Source organism: Molossus molossus, unplaced genomic scaffold, assembly GCF_014108415.1.
Source record: "Molossus molossus isolate mMolMol1 unplaced genomic scaffold, mMolMol1.p scaffold_m16_p_1, whole genome shotgun sequence".
Taxonomy (NCBI): domain Eukaryota; kingdom Metazoa; phylum Chordata; class Mammalia; order Chiroptera; family Molossidae; genus Molossus; species Molossus molossus.
In genome coordinates this window covers 193,140,829-193,166,821 of record NW_023425344.1, presented here as the reverse complement: position 1 = coordinate 193,166,821, position 25,993 = coordinate 193,140,829, and the positions used below count along the sequence as shown (strand labels likewise).

Genomic DNA, 25,993 nt, shown 5'->3' with positions numbered 1-25,993 from the left:
TTCATTGTTTAATTACTTGTTATTTAGCCTCCATGTGTTTAAATGTTTTTGTTGTAATTGATTTCTAGTTGCATGCCATTGTGATCTGAGAAGATGCTTGATATCATTTCAGTTTTCTTGAACTTGTAGAGACTTAGTTTGTGTCCTAACATGTGGTCTTTGAGAATGTCCCACATGCACTTGAAAAGAATGTGAATCCTGTAGTTTTGGGGTGAAATTTCTGTACATATCTATTAAATCTATTTGATCTAGAGCATCATTTAGTCACTGTAAACCTTGTTAATTTTTTGTGTACAGGATCTATCCAGTGATGTCAGCTGGGTGTTGAAGTCTCCTGCTATGATTATATTGCTGTAGATTTCTCCTTTGAAGTCCAGAAGTTTTTTTTTTGTTTTTTTTTTCCTCACCCGAGGACATTTTTCCATTTTTTGTTCAGATGGAGCGGGAGGGAGAGAGAGGAACAGAGAGAGAGAAACATCGATGTGAAGGGACACATCGAGTGGCTGCCACCCACACGACCAACCAGGGCCGGGGACAAACTGCAACCGAGGTACCGTTTGCAGGAACCGAACCTGGGTCTCTCGGGACCGCAGGCCGATGCTCTAACCGCTGAGCCAAACCGGCCAGGGCGAAGTCCAGAAGTTTTGTAATATATTTTGGTGCTCCAATATTGGGTATACATATGTTTACCAAGGTTATATTTTCCTGTTGGATAGATCCTTTCGATATTACGTAGTGGCCTTCTTTATCTCTAGTTATGGCCTTGATTTTAGTCTATTTTATCAGATATGAGTATTGCTACCCCAGGTTCTTTTTTCTTTTTGTTTGCTTGGAAGATTTTTTTTCCATCCCTTCAATTTCAACCAATGTGAATCTTTTGTTGTGAGGTGGGTCTCTTGTGAACCACGTGTATATGAGTCATGCTTTCTTTCTTTCTTTTGTTTTTTATATCCTTACCTGAGGATTTTTTTTTCTATTTATCTTCAGATAGAGTGGGAGGGAGTGGGGGAGAGAGATAGAGAAACATCAGTGTGAGAGAGACGTATTGATTGGTTGCCTCCTGCATGACCCTGACCAAGGCCGGGGACCAAACCTCAACCTAGGTATGTGCCCTTGACCAGAATCGAACTTGTGACTCTTTGGTCCCTGGGCCAGTGCTCTAACCATTGAGCCAAACTGGCCATGGCAAGTTATGCTTTCTTATGCAATCAGCTACTCTGTCTTTTGATTGGAATGTTCAGTCCATTTACATTTAAGGTTATTATTGATATGTACTTATTGCCATTTTATTGTGGTCATGTTTCTCTTCCTATTTCTTCTGCTTATTACAGCAGTCCTTTTAACATTTCTTGGAGTGCTTGTTTGGTGCTAATATATTCCCTTAGTCTTTTTTTCTCTGGGAAGCTCTTTATTTCACTTTCTATTTCGAATGATAGCCTTGCTGGATAGAGTAATCTTGGGTTCAGATCCTTGTTTTTCATGACCTTGATTACCTCATGCCATTCTCTTCTGGCCTGTAGTGTTTCTGTTGAGAAGTCAGCTGATAGCCTTATGGGGGTTCCTTTGTAGGTAACCTGTTGCTCATCTCTTGGTTCCTTTAGGATTGTCTCTTTGTCTTTAATTTTTGGCATTTTAATTATGTGTCTTCGTGTGTGCCTCTTTAGGTTCTTTTTTTTTTTTTTTTATCTTCATTGTTGAATGTATTACAGATGTTCCTCATTTTCCCCTCATTGACCCCCTCCTCCCCCCTCATTGACCCCCTCCTCCCCACTCCCGCCACCCTCCTGCCTTTTCCCTCTGTTGTCTGCGTCCGTTGGTTATGCATGTAAGTTCTTTGGTTTACTTCCTCCCACCCCCCAACCCCCTTCTCTTTGAGGTTTGTCAGTCTAGCAACCAATTTGTTCTTAATCCCTTCACATTTTTCACCCATTCCCTCCAACCCCCCTCCCATCCGGCAACCAACAAAATGTTCTCTGTATCTATGAGATTGTTTCTGTTCTGCATGTTCATTTTGTTTGTAGATTCAATTGCCGATAGATACATATTCATTGCCATGTTGTTTGTTCATATATTTTATCTTTTTCTTCAAAAAGACCCGTCAACATTTCATATAATAACGGTTTGGTGGTCATGAACTCCTTTAGCTTTTTCTTGTCTGGGAAAGTCTTTATATGGCCATCGATTCTAAATGACAGCCTTGCAGGATAGAGTAATCTTGGTTGTAGGTTCTTGCTTTTCATCATTCTGAATATTTCTTGCCACTCCCTTCTGGCCTGCAAAGTTTCTTTTGAGAAATCAGCTGACAAGACAGGGCTCTCTTGCTGCTTTTAAGAGTCTCTCTTTGGCCCTGGCCGGTTTGGCTCAGCGGTTAGAGCATCAGCCTGTGGTCCACAGAGACCGGATTCGGTTCCCGCTAAGGGCATGTACCTTGGCTGCAGTTTGTCCCCGGCCCTGGTTGGGTTGTGCGGGTGGCGGCCACTCGATGTGTCCCTTTCACATCGATGTTTCTCTTTTTTTTTTTCCCCTCACCCGAGGATATTTTTCCATTTTTTGTACAGATAGAGTGGGAGGGAGAGAGAAGAAGGGAGAGAGAGAGAGAAACATCGATGTGAAGGGACACATCGAGTGGCTGCCACCCGCACGACCAACCAGGGCCAGGGACAAACTGCAACCTAAGTACGTGCCCTTAGCGGGAACCGAACCCGGGTCTCTCCGGACCGCAGGCCAACGCTCTAACCGCTGAGCCAAACTGGCCAGGGCGATGTTTCTCTTTCTTCCTCTCTTTCCTTCCCGCTCTATCTGAATAAAAAATTAAAAAAAAAAAAAGATTCTTTGTCTTGAACCTTTTGCATTTTGATGATGATGTGTCTTGGTGTGGGCCTCTTGGGCTTCATCTTGTTTGGGACTCTCTGTGCTTCCTGGACTTGTATGTCTGTTTCCCTCAAGTTAGGGAAATTTTCTGCCATTATTGTTTCAAAGAGGTTTTCGATTTCTTGTTCTCTCTCTTCTCCTTCTGGCACCCCCAAGATGTGAATGTTGGCACACTTGAAGTTGTCCCAGAGGCTCTTTACACTATCCTCATTTTTTGGATTCTTTTCTCTTTTTGCTGTTCTGATTGGGTGTTTTTTGCTTCCTTATGTTCCAAATCGATGGTTTGCTTCTTGGTTTTACCCTCTCTACTATTGAATCTGTGTAAATTATTCTTTATTTCAGTTAGTGCCTCCTTCATTTCTGACTGTGCATCCTTCATTTCTGACTGGTCCTTTTTTATGCTCTTGAGGCCCTCAGTAAATTCATTGAGCATCCTTATAAGCAGTATTTTGAACTCAGCATCTGTTAGGTTGCTTATCTCCATTTGGCTTAGTTCTTTTCCTGGAGATTAGTTCTGTTCTTTCATTTGGGACCTGTTTCTTTGTCTCCTCATTTTGGCTGCCTCCCTGTGTTTGTTTCTGTGTATTACTTAACGAGCGGTATGGGGCTAGCTGAGACCAGATGCCACTTGTTTGAAAGAATTTAGGAAAACCTGAAGCAGGATCCAAGACAGGCCAATCCTATGGTAAAGCAACTGGCAACAGCTTGGGTGGGCCTGAAAGTTGGGTGGGGCGGGGCCTCAGGGAATCACCAGGGCGAGGCAAACAGTGTGAGCCAGGTTGCTGGAGTCCCAGATATGGTGGCTGTCTGCCGCCCCAGGGAAGGGCTCACCAAAGGAACAAAGTCCTCTGACAACACATTTGTCCCGGAGAAAGCCCCCTCTCCAGACCTCACTCAGTTCTTCCCTGTATGTCTCTGGCACCCCTCGAGCTGCCTCCTCTCCAAGCTTAGAGGGAGAGAGTCCGATAAGTCCGTGTGCGGGCCCTTTAAGAGGAGCTGCCTGGGGCTCCAGCCGCCTCAGCCTCCCTGAGCCTCATTTCCCGCTGGTTTTTCCAGCCAGAAGTTATGGGGCTTCTCTTCCTGGCACTGGAACCCTGAGCTGGGTGCCTGGTGTGGGACGGGGACCCCTCAGTGTTCAGGGAGGACCTTCTCAGCCAAGGTGTCCTCCTGATTTTTTTTTTTTTTATCCTCACCTGAGGACATTTTTTTTCCCACTTTTTGTTCAGATTGAGTGGGAGGGGGAGAGAGGAACAGAGAGAGAGAGAGAAACATCGATGTGAAAGGGACAAACCGAGTGGCTGCCACCTGCACGACCGACCAGGGCCGGGGACAAACTGCAACCGAGGTACGCGCCCTTAGCGGGAACTGAACCCGGGTCTCTCCGGACCACAGGCCGATGCTCTAACCGCTGAGCCAAACTGGCCAGGGCTCCACCTGATTTTTATGCCCTACACGTGGGTGTGGGACCAGACCGTCTGCTTCCGCCCTTCCTACTGGTCTCTATGTGGCTGCTTCTTTAATTCCTCTTTAATTCCGTAGTTGTAGGACTTCCATTCAGCGTGATTTCAGGCAGTTTTGAATGATAGTTCTGTAGTTTAGTTGTAACTTTGATGTGGTTGTGGGAGGACGCGATACCGTGTTTACCTACGCTGCCATCTTGACCGGAAGTTCTTTGGGTTCTTCTTACTTGGGGCTTTCTTGCTTCTTGAACTTGTATGCCTTTTTTCCTTCACCAAGCTAGGGAAGTTTTCTGTGACTATTTCTTCAAATATATTCTCTTAACTCTTGATCATTTTCTTTTTCTTCTGGAACACCTGTCATGCAGCTGTTGTTACGATTCACATTGTCTCATAGTTCTCAAGCTGTCTTCCTGTTTTTGTTTTTTCAATTTTTAAAAATTAATTCATTTTTTATGTTTGTAACAGACGTTTCTATTTCCCCCATTGACACCGTCCTCTATGTGTGTGGGTTGTTTTTGTTCATCACCTTGTTTTGTTCATCATATTTCATAAATAAGTGAGATCCTGTGATATTTGTCCGTCTCTGACTGGCTTCTTTTACTTAGCATGATACTCTCCAGGTTCCTCCAAGTCATCTCAAAGGATAAGAGATTTTTCTTTCTTACTGCTGCATGGTATTCAGTTGTATATATGTACCACAGCTTTTTTATCCACTCATCTATTGATGGATCCTTGGGCTGTTTCCAGATCTTAGCAATTGTAAATAGTGCTGCTATGAACGTAGGGGTGCATATATTGTTTCTGATTGGTGTTTCAGGCTTCTTAGGATATTCCCTAGAAGTGGGATCACTGGGTCAAATGGCAGTTCCATTTTTAATTTTTTGAGGAAACACCATATTGTTTTCTATGTGGCTGCACCTGTTTGCATTCCCACCAGCAGTGTAGTAGAGTCCTCTTTTCTCCACACCCTTGCCAGCACTTGTTTGATGATTTGTTGATGGCAGCCATTCTGGCAGGTGTGAAGTGATACCATATAGTTATTTTTGTCTTCTTGTTTTTTAATTGTTTTTTCTTTTTGGTTTTCTGATTGGGTGATTTTTTTCTACCTTGTCCTCTAATTCACTGATCTGGTTCTCAGCTTTCTCTACTCTGCTGGTTATTCCAGTGTGGTCTTTATTTCTGCCACGTCATTCTTCATTTCCAATTGGTTGGTTTTCAATGTTTCTATATTATTATTCTGGGCTGTGGAGCTGGCTTGGGGTTTTAACCCCAAGGAGCTGCTCATAGCTAAAACAGCTGCTGTTGGTAGGATCCCCGCCTGCCTTCTCACACCTCCTCAGTTCTTACCAGGCTTGATTTAGTGTCCTTTTCTGTTGCCGGTTGTATGGGTAATCTCCAGCTGCTTTTCTGGTTGTTTTTCCTGTCGATTTGTCTTTATTTTAATTGTAATTACAGTTTGGTTCTGGGAGATGGTCTGTGTAGCTTCCATTCACTCTGCTGCCATTTTGGAATCTCCTAAAATATTTTTTGAAATGTGAATTTGTGTCAAATTATTAGTAAGTCTTCTAGATGATTTTTCCCCCCTGCATCAGTGTGTATTTAATGAAAAACCTAAACATCACTAATAGGGAAATAAACTATGATAAATATAAGTCTATTATGTGGTCATTAAAATAATTTTTGAATAATTTTTATAAACTATTTAAAAAATTGTTACAGTTAAGTGGAAAAAATAAGGTAGAAAACTCATTGACAACCCGGCCGGTGTGGCTCAGTGGTTGAGCATTGACCCATGCACCAAGAAGTCACTGGTTTGATTTCCAGTCAGGGCACATGCCCAGGTTGTGGGCTGATCCCCACTGGGGTTGTGCAGGAGGTGGCCACTTCATATTTTCTCTCACTGATATTTCTGTCTCTCTCCCTTTCCCTTCCTCTCTTTCTCTAAACATCAATAAGAAAAAGAAAAGAAAAGAAAACTTATTAACCCCAATGCTTACATCAAATGTTTGGAAGGACACATTCCAGGTGCGTTTAAATAAAATTTGCTGCAAATCTAAACTGTATTCCTACATTGAGGAGAACTTACTTCACCCATGTTTTTTCTTAGCTTTGTTCATGCTCTTAATTTTGCCTGGAATGCCTTCCCCACTTGTATTTGCATATTTTACTTCTGTTGTTCGTGCTCATCTTGCATGTTGCCTAATCCTTAAAATCTGTTTTGGACCCTAAAAGATGTTAATTAAAATAAAATGGCTTAAAACATGTAGTTGGTGCTCAGTAAATATTTGTTCAATGAATGAATTTATCTTGTTGCCAGAAGGGTGGGAGCAATGTAACGGTAGGTAAAATACAACAAGAGGTAGGAATTGCAAAATGGAACCAAGAATGAAGATATCATTCATGAGGTTCTGTAGTCTGTGTGTGTGTGTGTGTGTGTGTGTGTGTGTGTGTGTGTGTGTGTTGCTGCAGTGTTTATCATTTCAGTAAAGTCCGTTTCACCCGTCTTGTATTTCTGCCCCCTCTTCCCAGTTTTATCAAGATATAATTGACATGTAACAGTAGTAGTTTAAATTGTACAGAGATTGTATATTCTTACTTAGGTTAGGTATTATGAGGGAAAACTCTTCAGAGACCTAAGTCACTTAATTGCTCAGGAAAAGTGCTGTTATTCTAACACTAAAATCAGAAAGAAAGAAATTTCTATTTATGGTCTTTCTAAAGAAGATATTTGAAAATGTATAGAATTATATGCTTAATAACACTTTCAAGGAACAAGGTAATGAGTTCAGTAGGTCTGGTCTCTCTCTCTCTCTCTCTTTTTTAATGACTTGTTAATGAGATTAGTGCCATCACAACAAAGCAAACTTTAGATTGGGGATAATATTAAGGCATGGGGGTTGTCTGTGTTACACAGTTGAAGAAACTAAAATGCCTTTGGCTAGACCTGAACTAGGCTTCACAATCTTTGTTGAGATCATCTTTAGTGTTATATTAGGAAGGGCTGGCCTTCTGACAGACACAAGAGTTTTATCATCTTGACTGCAGAAAATAAGATGAAGTGATATAGAGCAGAGTCTAGCTCCAGTGGAGACTTTCATACTTGCCTTGCTGTTAAATTAGCTGTGTACTGCCCAACAGGTGTGCCTCAGTGGTTGAGCGTCGACCCATGCACCAAGAGGTTGCCAGTTCGATTCCCAGTCAGGGCACATGCCCAGGTTGTGGGCTAAATCCCCAGTGGGAGGCATGCAGGAGGCAGCCAATCGATGTTCTCCTTCATCGATATTTCTGTCTCTCCCTCTCCCTTCCTCTCTCTCTAAAATCAATTAAAAAAATAAAAAAGTAGCTGTATACCATGGCAGGAAGTGGAACATTTCTGAGTCTCAATTTTCTATATATAAGAAAAACAACCCTGGCTTTTCTGGCTTTTTGTTTAATAAGTTCTGTTAGACTTTGGTAAGAAGTTGTTTTAAAGCAAGGGAGTACAGTAGTAATAGGGATCACACCATAGGGGGAATGTGGCATTAAGCATCATCCGATTTTCCTTTCTTACTACTGGAGACTTTTTAATATAATAAGCTAAAAGAGTCAGCAACTACTCCCCACACCTAGCTGTGGGTGAAATTGTTAAATAATAGTGGATTTTTTAAGCTTTTCTACTTTGACCCATTCATTGTGGTAGGTAGTGATTTTAGTGGTCCTAAGTCCTTGTTGAAAATATGCAAGATTAAAGGTATTCATAGCACTGAGTGGCTTCATTGGTTGGAACATCATCATGTACACCAAAATGATTGCGGGTTCTATTACCAGTCAGGGCACATACCTAGGTTGTGGGTTCGATCCCTGGTTGGGGATACATGGGAAGCAACAGATGGATGTTTTTTTCTCTCTCTCCCCCTCCCCTTTCCTCTCTAAAGATCAATAGACATATCCTTGGGTGAGGATATAAAAAAACATTCATAATTATGGTAAGTTTTTTTTTTTTTTCACCCGAGGACATTTTTCCATTCTTTTGTTCAGATAGAGTGGGAGGGAGAGAGGAGGAAGAGAGAGAGAGAGAAACATCGACGTGAAAGGGACACATCGAGTGGCTGCCACCCACACCACCAACCAGGGCCAGGGACAAACTGCAACCGAGGTATATGCCCTTAGCGGGAACTGAACCCAGGTCTCTCTGTACCGCAGGCCGACTCTCTAACCGCTGAGCCAAACCGGCCAGGGCCATAATTATGGTAAGTTTAACAGGCAAGTTTAGGGATGGTACTAGACCTGAAATTAGAGGTGGAGCTCATTCGTAGTTTTGATCCTTTGGTTCCTGATCTGAGTGAATTAAATGCTTGCATGCCTTTTATTGTAGATAAGTAGAATGATGCAACTAGAGATGAGAGTTTAATAAGTGTTATGTTGGCCCTGGCCAGTTTGGCTTAGTAGTTAGAGCACTGGCCCGAGAACTTGAGTTTTCTTGGGTAATTCTAGTCAAGGGCACGTTACCTAGATTGCGGGTTCAATCCTTGGCCCTGGTCGGGGTTGTGTGGGAGGCAGCTAACTGATGTATCTCTCTTATATTAATGTTTCTCTATCTCTCTCCTTCCCTTCCACTCTCTCTAAAATAATAAAATAAGTATATGTTGTATGACTTTTTCTGACTAGTAAGTCAGTAAAAATTTTTATGCTGTTATATATAATGACATTAAAAATGAAATTGGAGCCCTGGCTGATTTGGCTCAGCGGTTACAGCATTGGCCTGTGGTCCAGAGAGACCCAGGTTCAGTTCCTGCTAAGGGGCACGTATTTCTGTTGCAGTTTGTCCCCGGCCCTGGTTGGGCTGTGAGGGAGGCAGGCACTTGATGTGTCCCTTTCACGTTGATATTTCTCTCTCTCTCTCTTCCTCTCTCTCCCTCCCACTCTATCTTAAAAAAAAAAAAAAAAAAAAAAAAAGGAAAAATGTCCTTGGGTGAGGATAAGGAAAAAAAGAAAAGAAATTAGAGCTTTTTATGAAGGCTTTGAACTTAATACTAATTAGTGAAGTAACTCAGGGGAAAAAGTAATATAAGCCACTATTAGTTAAGTTATACTAAGAAGTATGGAAGTAATCAGTTGCAAGCCAGACTAGAGCCAGATAGTGGAAGCTTTTGAATGTCACCCTAAGGAATTTGACTTTTTGTACAGAATACTTATTCTCAAGGTCAAGGGGAGACTTTTGAATGGGAAGAAGTATTTGGAAATAGGTATTGTATGTAACCTGCAATCAGTTTTATCTTTGCTTGTATGTAAGTGTTTAGGGTGGTTGTGTGTGTTTAGGGAGGGACCAAGGAAAGAGGTGAAAAATGTGATGAGTAACAGTAATTAAAACAGCATTGTACTGATGCATGAATATAGATCAGTGGAACAGAATAGAGACTACAGAAAGTGATTCATAAATGTATGGGGCCTTATACTAGGACAAAAGTGGCATTTAACACATTGTTGACTGGCAATTTTACACAGAAGTTATCTCAAGTCACTGGCTATTTTTTCATAATTGAGTATGAAAGTGAAACAATCTAAATAAACTTCAGTATACTTATACATGATGAATTTAAATGAAACTTTGTACATATCTGCTACATATTATATTTTATACATATTATATGTTTTAGTAATTTTTTTTGGTGTGTTATACTGTATAGCAATCACCTATGTGTAATGGTATGCAGCATGTTTTGCAAATGTATCTGGTTTCGCTGTACTTTCCTTTTGAAACACATACTTTACACGTTCTAGTGGGATTTTTTTTTTTATATATACCAGTGACTATTTTTTCTAAAACGTGGTCTTTTCGTTGCCCTGAAAGCCTAAAAGGTGAATCAGTGTAAGGAGCTCTTTTAGAAGTACCAGAAGAAGTGTTAGGTATCTGGGCTGCACTCATTTGAAACAGCAGATAATCTATTCCCTAGCTAGTTCAAGTAGAAATTTTTTGTATCTTATTTTATTTTGTCTATTGTAATTACAGTACATGTTGAAAGCATTGAATAAAGCACAATTGACCAGAAAGAATGCTACTTTTTTAGACCACTTTATACTTCCCAAGGAGCGGGAAGAAAAGGAGTCCGCATGAGAATATAGAATGGTGTGCTGCTTTTCAAACTTCCACTCTCAGGGTGAAGAGTCACAAATACAATAATCCTATGTTACCCTAAGTTTCAAAAATTAAAATAGCTAATGCAAGTGCAAACATGAATTAACTCCTGAGTGGTCAACAATGTCTGGGCATGAAAACATGAGTTAACCTGTGAGCGGTCAACAATGTGTTAAAATCAGAAAAAGATCCTGGCCAATTTGGCTCAGCAGTAGAGCGTCGGCCTGCGGACCAATGAGTCGTGGGTTCGAGTCTGGTCAATGGCACGTACCTCGGTTGCAGTTTGTCCCCGGCCCTGGTTAGGGTTGTGTGGGAGGCAACCAGTCAGTGTGTCCCTGTCACGTCCATGTTTCTCTCTCTCCCCCTCTTTCTCCCTACCACTCTTTCTGAAGATACATAGAAAAATGTCCTCAGGTGAGGATTTAAAAAAACACAAAAAACACGAAAAAAATCAGAAAAAGTATGGAATAGTCAATAATCGGGATAATTTGTACCTCTACCTTACACCAAAGGGGAAAACAGCCAGATGCATAGATGAAACAGCAAAGTGTAAAAGGCATAACTTTTTTTTTTTTATGAAAGAAATTATTTTTTCTTTATTGACTTTTAGAGAGAGAGAGAGAGAGAGAGAGAAACATCAATGAGAGAGAACATCGATGGGCCGCCTCCTGCATGTCCCCCACTGGGGATTTGGCTCACATCCTGGGCATGTGCCCTGACTGGGAATTGAACCGGCGACCTCTTGGTGCATGGGTTGATGCTCAGACACCAAGCCACACCAGCCGGGCAAGGCATAACTTTTTCAAAGTGTTAGTAGAAAATATAGGAGAATAGTTTTATAGTCTTGGAAGTAGGAAAAGATATAAAATATACATGCTATAAAGGACATCCTATTCTCTATTCTCCATTATCTACATTTCACTGCCTAAAATTAGAAAACATCTAATTTTTTAAAAATTGAAACATGCTAGAAGAAAATATTTGCAATAGGAATAACAATGAATTCATTCATGACCAAATTTAATAAAGAACCTCTACAAGTCAATAAAGACAACCCAATAGGATAGTGATCACATGAACATTAGCTAATTCACAGAAAAGGAAATGTGGAGTGCCAGTAAATATTGGAAAAGATGTGCAATTTCACTTAGTCGTCTGGGAAGTGCAGATTAAAATAAGATCTTTTTTTGTTCTCACGAGATGATTAGGAGTTAAAGATGGTTGCTACTATGTTGGTGAGGCTGTGGAGAAATAGTCATATGTTGGTTGGAGGCCTTTCTTAACAACCTTGTTTAAAATGCCAGTCCCAGTACCCCCCTCCCTGCATTCAGTTTTTCCTCTTGCATTATTTTTCTCTTCAGTGCTTGCCACCTGGCACACTTCATATTCTGCTTGTTTTATCTTACTAGAGTCAAACTGTCCTTTACTAGAATATAAACTTCAGGGAACACTTGAAATAGTTCATGGCACATAGGTGTGCGATAAGTGTGTTAAATGAATGAATGTAATGTTTATGTTCCAGATCAAGATAGGCTCATTGACGATACCTTTGTACAGTTGTTGTTGGCCCCCCAAAAAGAGTAGAAAGGGCATCTTAAAGTTTTCATTAATTGAGATACTGAATCCTCTTCTCTTTCTCAAATGAAGTCTAGTTTAAAGTAGGCATTTTCATATCCTTTTGGGGAGATGGAAGTTTTCAGAACTTTTGAAAAGCATTATAGAAATAGGTTCATGAAAGCTATCTAGACGAACTCTCATTTTTTATCACATCTGTAGTGCAGCAGCCCTTAGGGACCCTTGCTGACAGCCCATTGGTTGGTTGGCTTTCATTGGAATTATAGACATGTGGGAGAATAATGCCCCTATTATTCTTCCTCATGTCTAATTCTAGAAGATACAGTGATGGAAACATTACCTTTTCCATAGTAAAATGTAGACACCCAGGAATGATGAAGGGCACCATCATGTCAGGTAACATTTACTTAGGTTACACTTGATAGGTAAAATTAATATTGTTGCTGTGTTATTAGTTTTGACAACTGCCACCTAAAGTGTTTTAAAATAACATTTGCCCTGGCCGGTTTGGCTCAGCAGTTGGAGCATTGGCCTGTGGACCAGAGAGTCCCGGGTTTGGTAACCCCCCCCCCAATAAATAAAATAACATCTTTGGCTCATAACTCTCCCCAAAATTCAGCTTCCAGCTGCCTACTCGTTTCCACTTGGATGTGATAATAGTGATCTCAAATTTAACATGCCCCAAACTGATTTACTAGTTTTCCTTTAATAACTTACTGCTTTTGAAGTATTCCTGTCTCAATTCTTGTATTTACTTAGGCTAAGAGTCATCCCTCACACTCCTTATTCAGAACATCAGGAAGCACTATTGGCTCTACCTTCAAAATATATGTATAGTCTGCCCACTTCTCACTGTCTTCACTGCTGCCATCCTGCTCCGAACCACCATCATCTCTTACCTGGATTATTGTAGTAGCTTTGCAGATAGTCTTCCTGCTCTGACTTTGCTTCCCCATAGTACTGTCTCATTAAGGCAGCCAGAGTGAACTTTCTATTCCTTTCCTCAAAAGTCTTCTGTGACAGAGAGACCCGGGTTCGGTTCCCGCTAAGGGCACGTACCTTGGTTGCAGTTTGTCCCCGGCCCTGGTTGGTTGTGTGGGTGGCAGCCACTCGATGTGTCCCTTTCATGTCGATGTTTCTCTCTCTCTCTCTTTTCCTCTCTCTCCCTCCCACTCTACCTGAACAAAAAATGAAAAAGTGTCCTCGGGTGAGGATTAAAAAAAAAAAAAAGTCTTCTGTGAATTTTAGTCAGAAAAAAACTGAAGTCTTAGGATCTGTAACTATTATTTGTAAAGCCTTTAAGAGGGGAAGGATCACCCTGGCTGGTTTGGCTCAGCGGTTAGAGCATCAGCCTACGGTCCAGAGAGACCCTGGTTCGGTTCCCGCTAAGGGCATGTACCTTGGTTGCAGTTTGTTCCTGGCCCTGGTTGGGTCGTGCAGGAGGCAGCCACTCGATGTGTCCCTTTCATGTCAATGTTTCCCTCTCTTTCCCTCCCATGCTATCTGAACAAAAAATGGAAAAAATGTCAAGTGAGGATTAAAAAAAAAGGGGGGGGGGATTTATGTATTTACTTATGGTCAAAATAATGGGAGAGGAACCTCAGGATTCCTCCAGAATTTTGACTTGGGTCACATCACCCAAGAAATCCATTTACCTTTCTTTATTGAGTGCCTAATATGTGTCAAGCGCTGTGCTCTGTGTTGGGAATATATAACAGGCAGATAAATAAGCAATTGCAGCATAGCATTCTATTTTTAGTATATTAGGGAAACTGCTTGTCTTTGGGGCTGAGGTCAGGGAATGGTTCACAAAGAAGAGGAGGTACATTAGCTGAGATAGGAAGCAATGGGCACAGGATTTGGGTTGAGATAAGTGGGTGGGGAGTATGCAAAGCCCCCCAGAGTTAACAGAAAGCCAAGCCTTTAAGGGAGTTGAAAAATTTGAGGGAAAAGGGATTTGCTGGAGAGAAGATAAGGGATAAAACTAAAAAATATGCCAGGCTGGTATGGCTCAGTGGTTGAGCTTCGACCCATGCACCAAGAAAGAGGTCACTGGTTTGATTCCCTGTCAGGGCACATGCCCAGGTTGTGGGCCTGATCCCCAGTGGGGGAGCATGCAGGAAGCCGCCAGTCGATATTTCTCTTTCTCTCTCCCTCTCCTTTCCTCTGCCTCTCAAATTAATAAAGGAAAACACACACACACACACACACACACACACACACACACACACAAAACTTAAAAGATACTCCAAGCCTTTTGGCATTATCCTGAAGACTATTAAAAAGCTTAACATTTTTAAGGAATGGCATGAGATTATCATTTTAGGAAGATCACTCAACAATGACAGCTTTCAGAGTCAGTACCTCTAGCGTGGGGCTCAGAAATTTACTTTTAAAATTTTGCTTTAATTGACACACACCTAACTTTTTGAGAACAGCTGAATTAAAATGTTTCATTAATATGACAGAATTTTACATATCCAAATTGTTACTTTGGTGTTAAGGCCAGTAAGAATTTTTCTTTCTTTCTTCCCCCCTCTCCTCCCCCCGCCCCGTCCCCCTCCTCTGCTCCCTACCCCCTTCCCTTTTCCCCCTTCCCCCTCCTTTCCCTTCCCTTCCCTTCCTTTCTTCCTTCATTTATTTTTTTCCTCACCCAAGGACATTTTTGCACTTATCGTTAGATAGAGCGGAAGGGAGAAAGGGAGGAAGAGAGAGAGAAACATCGATGTGAGAGAGACACACCGAGTGGTTGCCACCCACACGACCCCAGCTGGGGCTGGGGACACACTGCAACCGAGATACATGCCCTTAGCGGGAACCGAACCCGGGACTCTCTGGACCACAGGCCGACTCTCTGACCGCTGAGCAAAACCGGCCAGGGCAAGAATTTTTTTCATTTGGGCTAGATGTCAGGCTTGTCCTTCCTCCAAGACAAATAAAAAATTAAATTAGGGGCTGATTTTGATTTGAGAAATTAAAATATGCTAAAGCTGTCTCAGTTTAGCAATGTATTTGGCTTTCTTTAGAAATGTTATTTTTGTTTATTTCATATTCTGAGCAAAAGCTAGGAACTACCTGTTTAGAAGAACTGTTTAAATGGAAATTACCTAGAGAAGAGTAGAGGATATACACATGAAATATCCCTGATTGGGTCTGGTAACTCAGAAGTTTTGAAAGGTTATTAAGAAAATAAAGCATCTAAGTCTTAGGGGTGAGATGAAGGAGCAGTGAGACTAAGAGGTTAGAAGCTGAGGGTATGCAAAAGGAAGGAGAGAAGCTTTCATATGGTGAAGAAAGAATACTCTTTAGGCTTCATCCACTTTTATTTATGTCGAAGTCCTATCTACTTCTTGTTCCATAGGGAAAGGTTTTTCCAGTTACCCAGTCACTTTACCAGAAACCAGGATTTATCCTGCACTATAGTTGGTTATTTTATTCTTTTTTTTTGTATCCTCACCCTAGGACATTTTTTTTTTTTTTTTGCATTTATCTTCAGATAGAGCATGAAGGAGAGAGGGAGGAAGAGAGAGAAACATTGATTTGAGAGGCACACATCAACTGGTTGCCACCTGCACAACCCCAATTCGGAGCCGGGGATGAACTGCAACTGGGGTATGTGCCCTTAGTGGGAACTGAATCTGGGACTCTCTCTCTGGTCCTCGGGCCGACGCTCTAACCGCTTAGCCAAACTGGCCAGGGCTAATTCTCTTTTAAAAAAATCTTTCTGTCTTCTCCAATCTCTCCTAACCCCCCCCCCCCCCACCTTTCTCCTTTAACTCCTCCTTCATCAATACTGGTTAAAGTTATATGCTCATTTTTATCACGGAATATTGCACTGATTCCTTGCATCCCGCAGGTCTAGGTACCCTTTCGTTTTTCCTCATCTTAATATATGCTTTTTTAAAGATGCATCTGTTCTTATAATACAACAACAAAAAAATCGGTATTTCTCTCTCTCCCCCCGCTCCCTCCTGTCTATCCTCTCTCCCTCTCCCTCTCAAATCAATAAATAAAAATTAAGAAAAAGAAATACACCATTAAACATTTACATATTTATCAAATAATAAATTTATAAGTTACTAAGTGGTAATATTTTCAACTGATGATTCTCATCTTAAATAATACTCAATAATTTTTGTTTTTAATTCTTACCTGAGGTTATTTTTCCATTGATTTTCAGATAGGGAGGGAGGGAAAGAGAAATAATCACTGTGAGAGAGACACACTGACTAGCCACCTCTCACATGTCTCTGACCAGGGCCAGGGTCCAAACCTCAACCAAGGTACATGCCCTTGACTGGACTCAAACCCACAACTCTTTGGCCCATGGGCCAATGCTCTAACCACTGCTCAGGTCAGGGCAATACTCGATAATTTTTAAAAATTATTTATTGGTGAATCCTCACCCCAGGATATTTTTTGATTGATTTTTAGATAGAGTGGAAGGGAGGGAGGGAAGGAGGAAGGAAGCGAGGTGGGGAGAGAGAGAGAGAGAAGAGAAAAACATTGATGTGAGAGAGACACATTGGTTGCCTCCTGCATGACCCCTACCAGGGCCAGGGATCCAATTTGCAGCCCAGGTAGTACCTTTGACTGGAATCAAACCCATGCCCTCCAACGTTCTAACCACTGAGGCAAATCAGCCAGGGCTCAATAATTTTTGATAGACTTTTAAATTATTTCATTAAAAAAAATTTTATTTTTTTAATCCCACCCCCTCCATTTGACAGCCATCAGCTTGTTCTTTGTATCTATGGGTCTGTTTATGTTTTGTTTATTCATTCACTTGTTTTGTTTTTTTGTTTTTGTTTTTTTTGATTACACATATAAAAGTGAAATTCACTTAGCATAATATCCTCTAGGTCATTCATGTCAGAAATGGCACAATTTCATTCCTTTTTTATGGCCAAGTAATATTCTATTGAATATATATATATATATACCACATTGTCTTGATCCAGTTGTCTATGGATGGACGTTAAACACCACTGTCAAGTCTTACTTTCCTGGGTAGATTTGCCAGCCCAGGAAAGGCTCAGTTATTCTCGAGCTTTTTGCCTGGAGGCTGTTAGTCCCAGTTACTTGATGAGCCTTGGGTTATAGCCCTCAGCTGGATGGGGAAAATAAAAATTCTTAAGGTGTTCATTGTAAGAGGATTTCCAGTGGGTGGGGCAGATGCTTGCTGGCTGTTAATGGGCCTCAATTTGCATTTCTGTGGTCTGCCAGGGTGGTGTTGAATTCCTGAGGGAGGGGCTGTTGCTTCTCCTTGGGGCTCTGGGAAGGGGCTCTTTGAGTGAGAGGCTATTGTTCTGTGAGGGAGTGACTCAGGACAAAACTCCCATTGCCCTCCCAGCTCTCCCAGCTCTTGAGTCTCTCCACACAGTTCCAGTCCAGTCTGCCCTCCCTGTGGTGGAGCCCAAGGTGAGTGGCTATAGATAATTTAGTGCCCTATCCCAGCCCTCTGTGCTGTTGAGCTGGCTTGGGATTTTAACTACAAGGGAGCTGCTCACAACCTCAACAGCCCTAAGCTGCTGTCGGTGGGCTCCCAGCCTGCCCTCTCAGGCCTCCGCAGTTCCTACAAGGCTCGACTTAGTGTCCTCTTTCTGTCTCTGGTTATGCGGGCCCTCTCTCTCCAGCTGCTTTTCTGTTCGTTTTTCCTGACAATTTGTCTTTATTTTAATTGTAATTCCAGTTTAGTCCTGGGATATGGTCTGTGTAGCTTCCATTCACTCTGCTGCCATTTTGGAATCCACCAATATTACTGGTTCTTAAGGCAGCTCTATTTTTTATTTTATAAAGAACCTCCATACTAATTTCCATAGTGGCTGCACAAATTTATATTCCCACTGGTAGCATATGAGCATTCCTTTTTCTCCACATCCTCACCAGCATGTTATTTGTTGATTTTTTTGATGATAGCCATTTGAAAATTGTAAGGTGCTGCCTTTGCTTTTGTTCTATAATGCTTTTCCATTCTCTCTTAAGAAATCCTTCCAGTGTCATCATATCTTCTTTTTTAAAAAGTGAGGAACTGCCCTGGCCCGTTTGGCTCAGTGGTTAGAACATCGGCCTGTGGTCCAGAGAGACCCATGTTCAGTTCCCACTGAGGTCACGTGCCTTGGTTGCAGTTTGTCCCTGGCCCTGGTTGGTCGTGCAGGAGGCAGCTATTCAATGTGTCCCTTTCACATTGATGTTTCCCTCTCTTTTCCTCTCTCCCATCTGAACAAAAAATGTCCTCAGGTGAAAATAAAAAATAAAAAAATCAAGGAACTAAAATTTATTTTTGTGATTCTCAATTAAAAAAAATGTTTTATTATTATTATTATTATTTTCTTTTTAGAGAGAGTGATAGAAACATTGATGTGAGAGAGAAACATTGATTGGCTGCCTCTTGCCTGCCCCCTACCCGGGGTCGAGCCTGAAACCTGGGCATGTACCCTGACCAGGAATTGAACCAGGACCCCTCAGTCCATGGGGCGATGATTATCCACTGAACCACAGCTCCAATTTTTAAATGTTGATAACTATTTCAGTTTATTTATTTGTTTTTAATCCTCCCCTGAGGATATGTTTCCATTTTTGTTCAAATAGAGTGGGAGGGAGACAGAGAAACATTGATGTGAGAGAGACACATTGACTGGTTGCCTCCTGCATGACCCGGACCAGGGCCAGGTACAAACCACAACTGAGGTACGTGCCCTTCACCGGAATTGAATCCTCAACTCATTGGTCCTCAGACTGGCGCTCGAACCGCTGAGCCAGACAGGCCAGGGCAACAACTATTTCAATTTATAACTGTGTTGCCATGCTGGCCAGTTTGGCTCAGTGGTTGGAATGTTGACCCGTGGAACAGAGAGTCCCAGGTTCGGTTCCCCCTGAGGGCGCGTGCCTCGGATGCGGTTTGTCCCCGGCCCTGGTTGGGGTCATGTGGGTGGCGGCCACTCGATGTGTCTCACATCAATGTTTCTCTCTCTCTCTCTCTCTCTCTCTGTCTCCCTTCCTTTCTCCCTCCCACTCTATCTGAAGATAAAAGTAAAAAATGTGTTGCCTAGCATGACTGAAAAACATTGTAACTTCATATATATGTATAGCTTTCTTTGACCATTTTCCTTTCCTCCTGCAAAATTAATTGCTAAGTCTTTGTATAGTCCCATATGCCAGCCCATAATTTTCAAATGTTGTAAAACTATTCAAATACAAATAGCAACATATGAAAAAGTTTTAAAAAAACCTGTGTAATCAAGTTCAATTAGAAAATGGGATTTATATAGTCAATTTTATAAGGAATGCTGAAATAAAATTGCTAAAATTGATTTATCTTTTAGGGTTTCAGACTGTATAGCCTTTGGAATACGCTCTGTGCAGGAAAAAAATTCATTGTAATGCATGTTTTTATACGTTTACCATTAAATTTATAAATGTCTGGGTGCTAATTATTTGTAAGTAGGAAATCAAACAATCAGGTGACCTCAAATGAACTTACTAGAAAATGCTCTAGCATTACCTGAAAAGCCACATAATCTTTGTCTTATTTTAGATTGAATAATTTACCTAAAACATGCTAGCCTTTATATTGTAGTAGCCACAATCACCCCTTTATATCTTCTCTTTTTAAACAATTAATTTGTAAGTTTCCAGAATCATTAATGGAAGATTCAGATATATACCTTTTGCCCTGTTCTTATTTGACTATCAGGATTTTAAAAAATATGTTCAACATGTCAACATGTTTTTGTGTTTGTAGACCTGAAAAATGTCTGAAAATTCCAGTGACAGTGATTCATCTTGTGGTTGGACTGTCATCACTCATGAGGTATGCTATTTAATACTTTTGCAAGGCAGTTTGTACTATTACAGTGTTAGTGGTGATATAAACTGGGTTATTTGAAAGCCAGTATTTTTGTACATTTAAGCATACGATTTCATTGTTTGTAGCTTAGACATTTTCCCACCTACATTAAACTTCATTACTGAAAACTTTCTATGAGCCAGCATCCTCTACATTATTTATTGTACATTGCTTTTCTCAGCTTTGAGACAATAGGAAAATATCTATTGAGTGCATGCTACTGGTCAGGTTCTGTGCTTCTCATGTAATTCTCATGTAATTTTAAACCTGTCATAGGTTGTTTTCATTCTTATTTCATAGTTGAGAAAAGTAAAACTTAAAGAGGTTAAGTAATTTGGCTAAGAATATGGAATTGAAAAAATATCAGAGCCTACATTTGAACAAAACAGAAAAGAGCATGGAGAACATGTGTTCCACGTGTGATATGTAGTAGCCAGGCCTGATAGGCAAAGGACTGTGGCTAGAACTTTATCATAAAATGAATTTTATTTTAGAAGTATGATATTACGTAATTAGTACATAATAGACATTATTTTCTCATACTGGTAATATGTGTTCATTATAGAAAAATTATAAAATACTGCTGAATAGAAGTAATAACATAAAAATCACCTATACCTATTCAAAGTTTTAATGGATTTATCTATTTTCCTATTTGTTTTTATGATCTCTTAAGCCTCACTTGTTTCCCTTCATTAATAAAGATTTTAAGCCTGGCCGGTGTGGCTCAGTGGATTGAGAGGTCCTGGTTCGATTGTAGGTCAGGGCACATGTCCTGGAGGGCGACATGCAAGACAGTTGATCTGTGTTAATGTTTCTCACCTTGATGTTTCTATCTCTGTCTACCTTCCTCTACTTCTAAAAAATCAATAAAAACATATTTAAAAAAAAAATGATTTTAAGCCCTGGCTGGGTTGCTCAGGTGGTTAGTGTGTCTTCCCAATATGCCAAGGTTGTGGGTTCGATCCTGGGTTAGGGTACATACAAGAAGCAACCAATGAATGTATGAATAAGCAGAACAGCAAATTGGTGTTTTTCTCTCTCCCTCTTCTCTCTCTAAAATCAATGATAATGATAATAATAATAAAAATAAACTATGTCAAACATAAAAAGTTTTAAATATATTTTTTAATAATTTGATAATGTAAGGATGAGACAGTTGGTTAGTCATATCTTCTAGAAAACAACATTAACAAAAAATGATTTCTTTTTCTGCAAGAAAGTTTCAGAATTTAATAGCAGCTGTACCAATTTGAGTTTGAGGTAGGTTTTTTTTTTTGTTTTTTTTTTTTTGGTGAGGTAGTTCTTTTTTTTTTTTTTAACAAGTGACTTTTCTATTTTTAACCTGTTTTCTACAAAGCTTAGATCAACTTCCATAGCAACAACTTCTCCTTCAAGGATAATTAACCAGGAGCAAGGCAGCTATGGGAGTCTTACTTGTGAGCGCAGTGGGAAGCAAGACAGCAAGCAGACCTCTCTGGCACTTAGCCACGTGTCATGAGGGTGTTCTGTGTTAGAGATATCTTGTCACAGAGCAGCATATCAGTACTGTTATCTCTTTCCTCCATATCTAGTTATCAAGTTCTATTCTTTTTGCTAGTGTCTTTTACATGTGTTTTCTTTTCCTTTCCCATTGCCCCCATTCTGATTTAAACCAGAACTGACCTCCCCTGAAACCCCCAGTTCATCCCTGACCTTGCCTCTGTTTCTACCATTCTCCTTCCACTTTGGGCAACCCCAAAGACTTATTATACTCAGGATTCTTTTTCTTTTTCTTTTTTCTTTATTGATTTTAGAGAGAGAGGAAGGGAAAGGGGGAAAGAGATAGAAACATTGATGAGAGAGAGCATTGCCAACTGGGGATTTGGCTCACAACCTGGACATGTGCTCTGACTGGGAATCGAACTGACAGCCTCTTGGTGCATGGGTCGATGCTCAACCACTGAGCCACACTGGCTGGGCCATTTAGGATTCTTTAGTAAGCAACTCAAAACCCATTCTTTTAATGAATTATTTCAATTTTTGTTGGTTTGAGGTACGTTTATCAGGAGAACTCTGTTCTTTTGATTTCATGGATTAGTAAACTATAGGAAAATGAGGGAGGGGTATGGGCAGAGGCAGAATCAATTAAGACACAAGAAGAAAAACCTCTCAAATAAAAGACAGTCTGGTCCCGCTGGTGTGGCTCAGTGGTTGAGTGTTGACCCATGCACCAAGAGGTCGTTGGTTCAACTCCCGGTCAGGGCACATGCCCAGGTGTGGGCCCAATGGGCTGTATGCAGGAGGGTGGCTAATATATGTTCTCACTCATCTATGTTTCTTTCTCTCCCTCTCATTTCCTCTCTCTAAAATCAATAAAGGAAAAAAATAAAAATAAAAGACAGTCTGACATAAAAGTAGAAAGGACAAACTTGGAAGAATAACAAATAATTAAAATTTTATAAGGAAACCCATAAATCTAATGGGTTCATTATGAGCCTGGCCCTTAAACTTTCTCATTTACACATTGCTGTAATAAGAGTTATTTGCATGTGGCTGTATCTCTAAATAGGCTATAAATTAGAATTTTTTTTTTTTGTTAATCCTCACCTAAGGATACTTTTCCATTGATTTTTAGATAGAGTGGAAGGGTGGGAGGGAAAAAGAGAGAAAGAGAAGTATTGATGTGAGAGAGACAACGTTGGTTGCCTTCTGCATGATCCCAACCTGGGCCAGGGAGCAAACCTGCAAGCCAGATACATGCCCTTGACCAGAACTGAACCCGAGATCCTTTGGTCCTCAAACTCACTCTCTGACCACCGAGCCAGATTGGCCAGGGCTAAATTGGAATTTTTTAAAAATATGTTTTTATTGATTTTTTTTTTTTTTTAAGAGAGGAAGGAAGAGAAACACCAATGTGAGAGAGAAATATTGATCGCTGTCTCCTGCACGTCCCCTACTGGGGATCGAGTCTGCAACCCAGTCTTGTACCCTGACTCAGAATTGAACTGGGATCTCTCAGTCCATGGGACAACGTTCCAACTACTGAGCCACACTGGCCGCGTCTAAATTTGAATTTTTGATTCAAATTTTTTTTATACCCTATAATATCTAACAAACTCCATAATCTTCAGTAGAAGCAAATTAGTAAAAATACCTCAGAAATGTTTATTCTCTGGGATTCAAATTTATTGTTTGTGTTTATAAAATACTTAGAGCATTCAACTTTTGGGCTGACTTCTCTTTTAGACTCTAAACCTGTTCTCCATTTTGCTATTTTCCTGCCATAGGCCTTTATGGAGTAAACTGAACAAAAGGTAGTCAGATTAGAGTATGGCAGCATTGGGATTTTAAATAATAGAAGCATCTGCTTGCATTTAAATCCAGCTTTGAGGAGCTCATAGACAAATAACTGATTTTCACTTTTCCCCAGGGGTCTGATATAGAGATGGTGAACTCTGAACACGGGACAGGCAGTGACAGCTGTGAGCTCATCCCAGAGTATTCATCTTTAGAGCAAGAGGAGCTACAAGTATTGCAGTTAGAGCAGGAAGGTAAGATGTTTAAAAAGTCCCATTTACTTATTCATTGTTTAAAATAGGACATGTGAGGGACATTATGAATCTTGCCTTCTTTCTAGGTGGACAGCTTTCTGGCTAATCTACATGATTGGGCACTGAAGGACTAGAATGTTCGTGTAGAATAGGTGGGCAGGCCTACAGAGCTCAGTGGTACCATCCTGCCCAGGGGCTTGTTTATTTGCAGCTGTGATATATGTTTGGCCTCCAGAGAACTCTTTTGATACTGCACGTATAACCAGTAACAGTTTTATTAATCTTGAACAAGACTAGTGATGTACACAATTATTAAATCATCACAAGGGATTTACCAAACACTTTTCTAGTTATTGTCACACTTCAGAGTACTTTCGTTAGATAGAGGTGGTAAATGGTATGTATAATTCCTCTTCCTGTGGGATTTGATGTTCACATTAATTATATAGAGAAATATGATGCCCAGATAATTAATGCATGGTCTTATCTTCATATTTAAATTACTTCTACACTTTTTAAAAATTACTTCAGCCCCACTGATGTGGCTCAGTGGTTGAGCGTCGACCCATGCACCAAGAGGTCGCCGGTTCAATTCCTGGTCAGAGCACATGTCCAGGTTGTGGGCCAAATCCCCAGTGAGGGGCATGCAGGAGGAGGCCAGTCGATATTCTCTCTCATTGATGTTTGTATCTCTCCCTCTTCCTTCCTCTGTCTTTAAAATTCAATAAAGAAAAATAAAAATAAAAAAGGAAGATAGGATCTCCTAAAAAAAAAAATTACTTAAAATGTAAATAGAACATTTCTCCCTGGAGAATTAAGTGGAGGTGTCTAGGCTAGAAATACCATAAATTATATCTGTTAATCTTGTCTTTAGCCTACCTGTTGATTACTGATCTCCTTTGAACAGTTTGTCATCTTTCAAGGGTCAGACATATCTTTGAGAATCTGAAAGCTAGGGACAGTCTCTTCCCAAAAGTGCATATACTCATATATATATATATAAAACTCATACTTCCTTAGGAATCTTTGGACCCAAGTCCACCTTTGTTGAGGAGTCTTGCCTCCAAATTAATAGTCTGTTAGGGATTATAATACACAAAAGTAGTGGGTGTTTTTTCCTTCTTTTCTTGTATGGGTTAAATTATATAAGAAATGCATGTTTATTTTTAACTTTTGTTAATATTGTGTAGCTTATTCATTAAAAATGCAATATTATGAACTCTTTGTACATTTTTAAAATATATTTATTAACATTTTTTTTCTTTATTGATTTTTGAGAGAGAGGAAGGGAGAGGGAGAGATAGAAACATCGATGAGAGAGGACATCATTGATTGGGCACCTCCTGCATGTTCTCCACTGGGGATTTGGCCCACAACCTGGGCATGTGCCCTGACTGAGAATCGAACCGGCAACCTCTTGGTGCGTGGGTCGACGTTCAGCCACTGAGCCACACTGGCTGGGCTGTTTGTACATTTTTTTTTCTTTGAGGAGTTTTTTATAAAATATATCTGCTATGGTGACATCATCTTGTTTTTCTGTGTTCAAGTTCTTTTTTTGAAGTCCTTAAAAAATATTTTTATTGATGTTTTTAGAGAAAGATTGAGAGAGAGAGAGAAACATCTGTTGGTTACCTCCCATACAGCACCCCAACCAGGACCAGACCCGAAACCTTGGCATATCCCCTGACTGGAAATCAAACTGGCGACCTTTTGGGGCATGGGACAATGCTCAACCAACTGTGCCACTCCAGCCAGGGTTCAGGTTCTTGTTTTTTACAGTAATGTTTTTTTTTGTTTGTTTGTTTGTTTTTTATTTTATTTTTTATTTATTTTTTATCCTCACCCGAGGATATTTTTCCATTTTTTGTACAGATAGAGTGGGAGGGAGAGAGAGGAAGGGAGAGAGAGAGAGAAACATCGACGTGAAGAGACACATCGAGTGGCTGCCACCCGCACGACCAACCAGGGCCGGGGACAAACTGCAACTGAAGTACGTGCCCTTAGCGGGAACCGAACCCGGGTCTCTCCGGACCGCAGGCCGACGCTCTAACCGCTGAGCCAAACTGGCCAGGGCTACAGTAATGTTTTGTTTTGTTTCTATTTATTTATTTTATCCTCACTTGAGGACATTTTTCCATTTTTGTTCAGATAGAGTGTGTGGAGGGGAGAGACATCGACGTGAAAGAGGTATATCGAATGGCTGCCTCCCGCACAACCCCAATGAGGGCTAGGATGAATTGCAACCAAGATACATGCTCTTGACCGGAATCAAACTTGCCGGCCAGCACTCTAATCACTGAGCAAAACTGGCCAGGGCTGTTTTGTTTTGTTTTGTTTTATTAATCCTCACCTAAGAATACTTCTCCATTGATTTTTTTTTTTTTTTTTTTTAAGAGAGAGCAGAGGAGTGTGGAGAGAAAAACATCTATGTGAGAGAGACACTTTGATTGGTTGCCTCCCGCATGACCCCAACTGTGGCTGGAGATAAAATCTGCAACCCCGACACTCTAACTACTGAGCCAAACCTGCCAGTGCAGTCTACTTTTTATTGTAAAGAATTTATAATTTGAAGCCACAGTTTTGATTCTTG

General features: G+C 40.6%; 1 protein-coding gene across 6 annotated transcripts in view; it reads left to right on the top strand.

Annotated features, from left to right (window-relative positions):
• CCPG1 (cell cycle progression 1) overlaps positions 1-25,993 on the top strand; it is a 57,009-nt gene that overhangs the window by 10,154 nt on the left and 20,862 nt on the right. For 4 of the 6 annotated variants that reach the window (XM_036272864.1, XM_036272839.1, XM_036272874.1 and 1 more), the window contains 2 exons: positions 19,766-19,834; positions 23,283-23,403. In XM_036272864.1, coding sequence (XP_036128757.1) covers positions 19,775-19,834; positions 23,283-23,403 — 181 coding nt within the window. In that variant the 5' untranslated portion in view covers positions 19,766-19,774. Of the gene's footprint in view, positions 1-6,292; positions 6,357-19,765; positions 19,835-23,282; positions 23,404-25,993 lie in introns of those variants that run through there. The other 2 variants (XM_036272856.1, XM_036272882.1) reach the window with 2 other exon arrangements.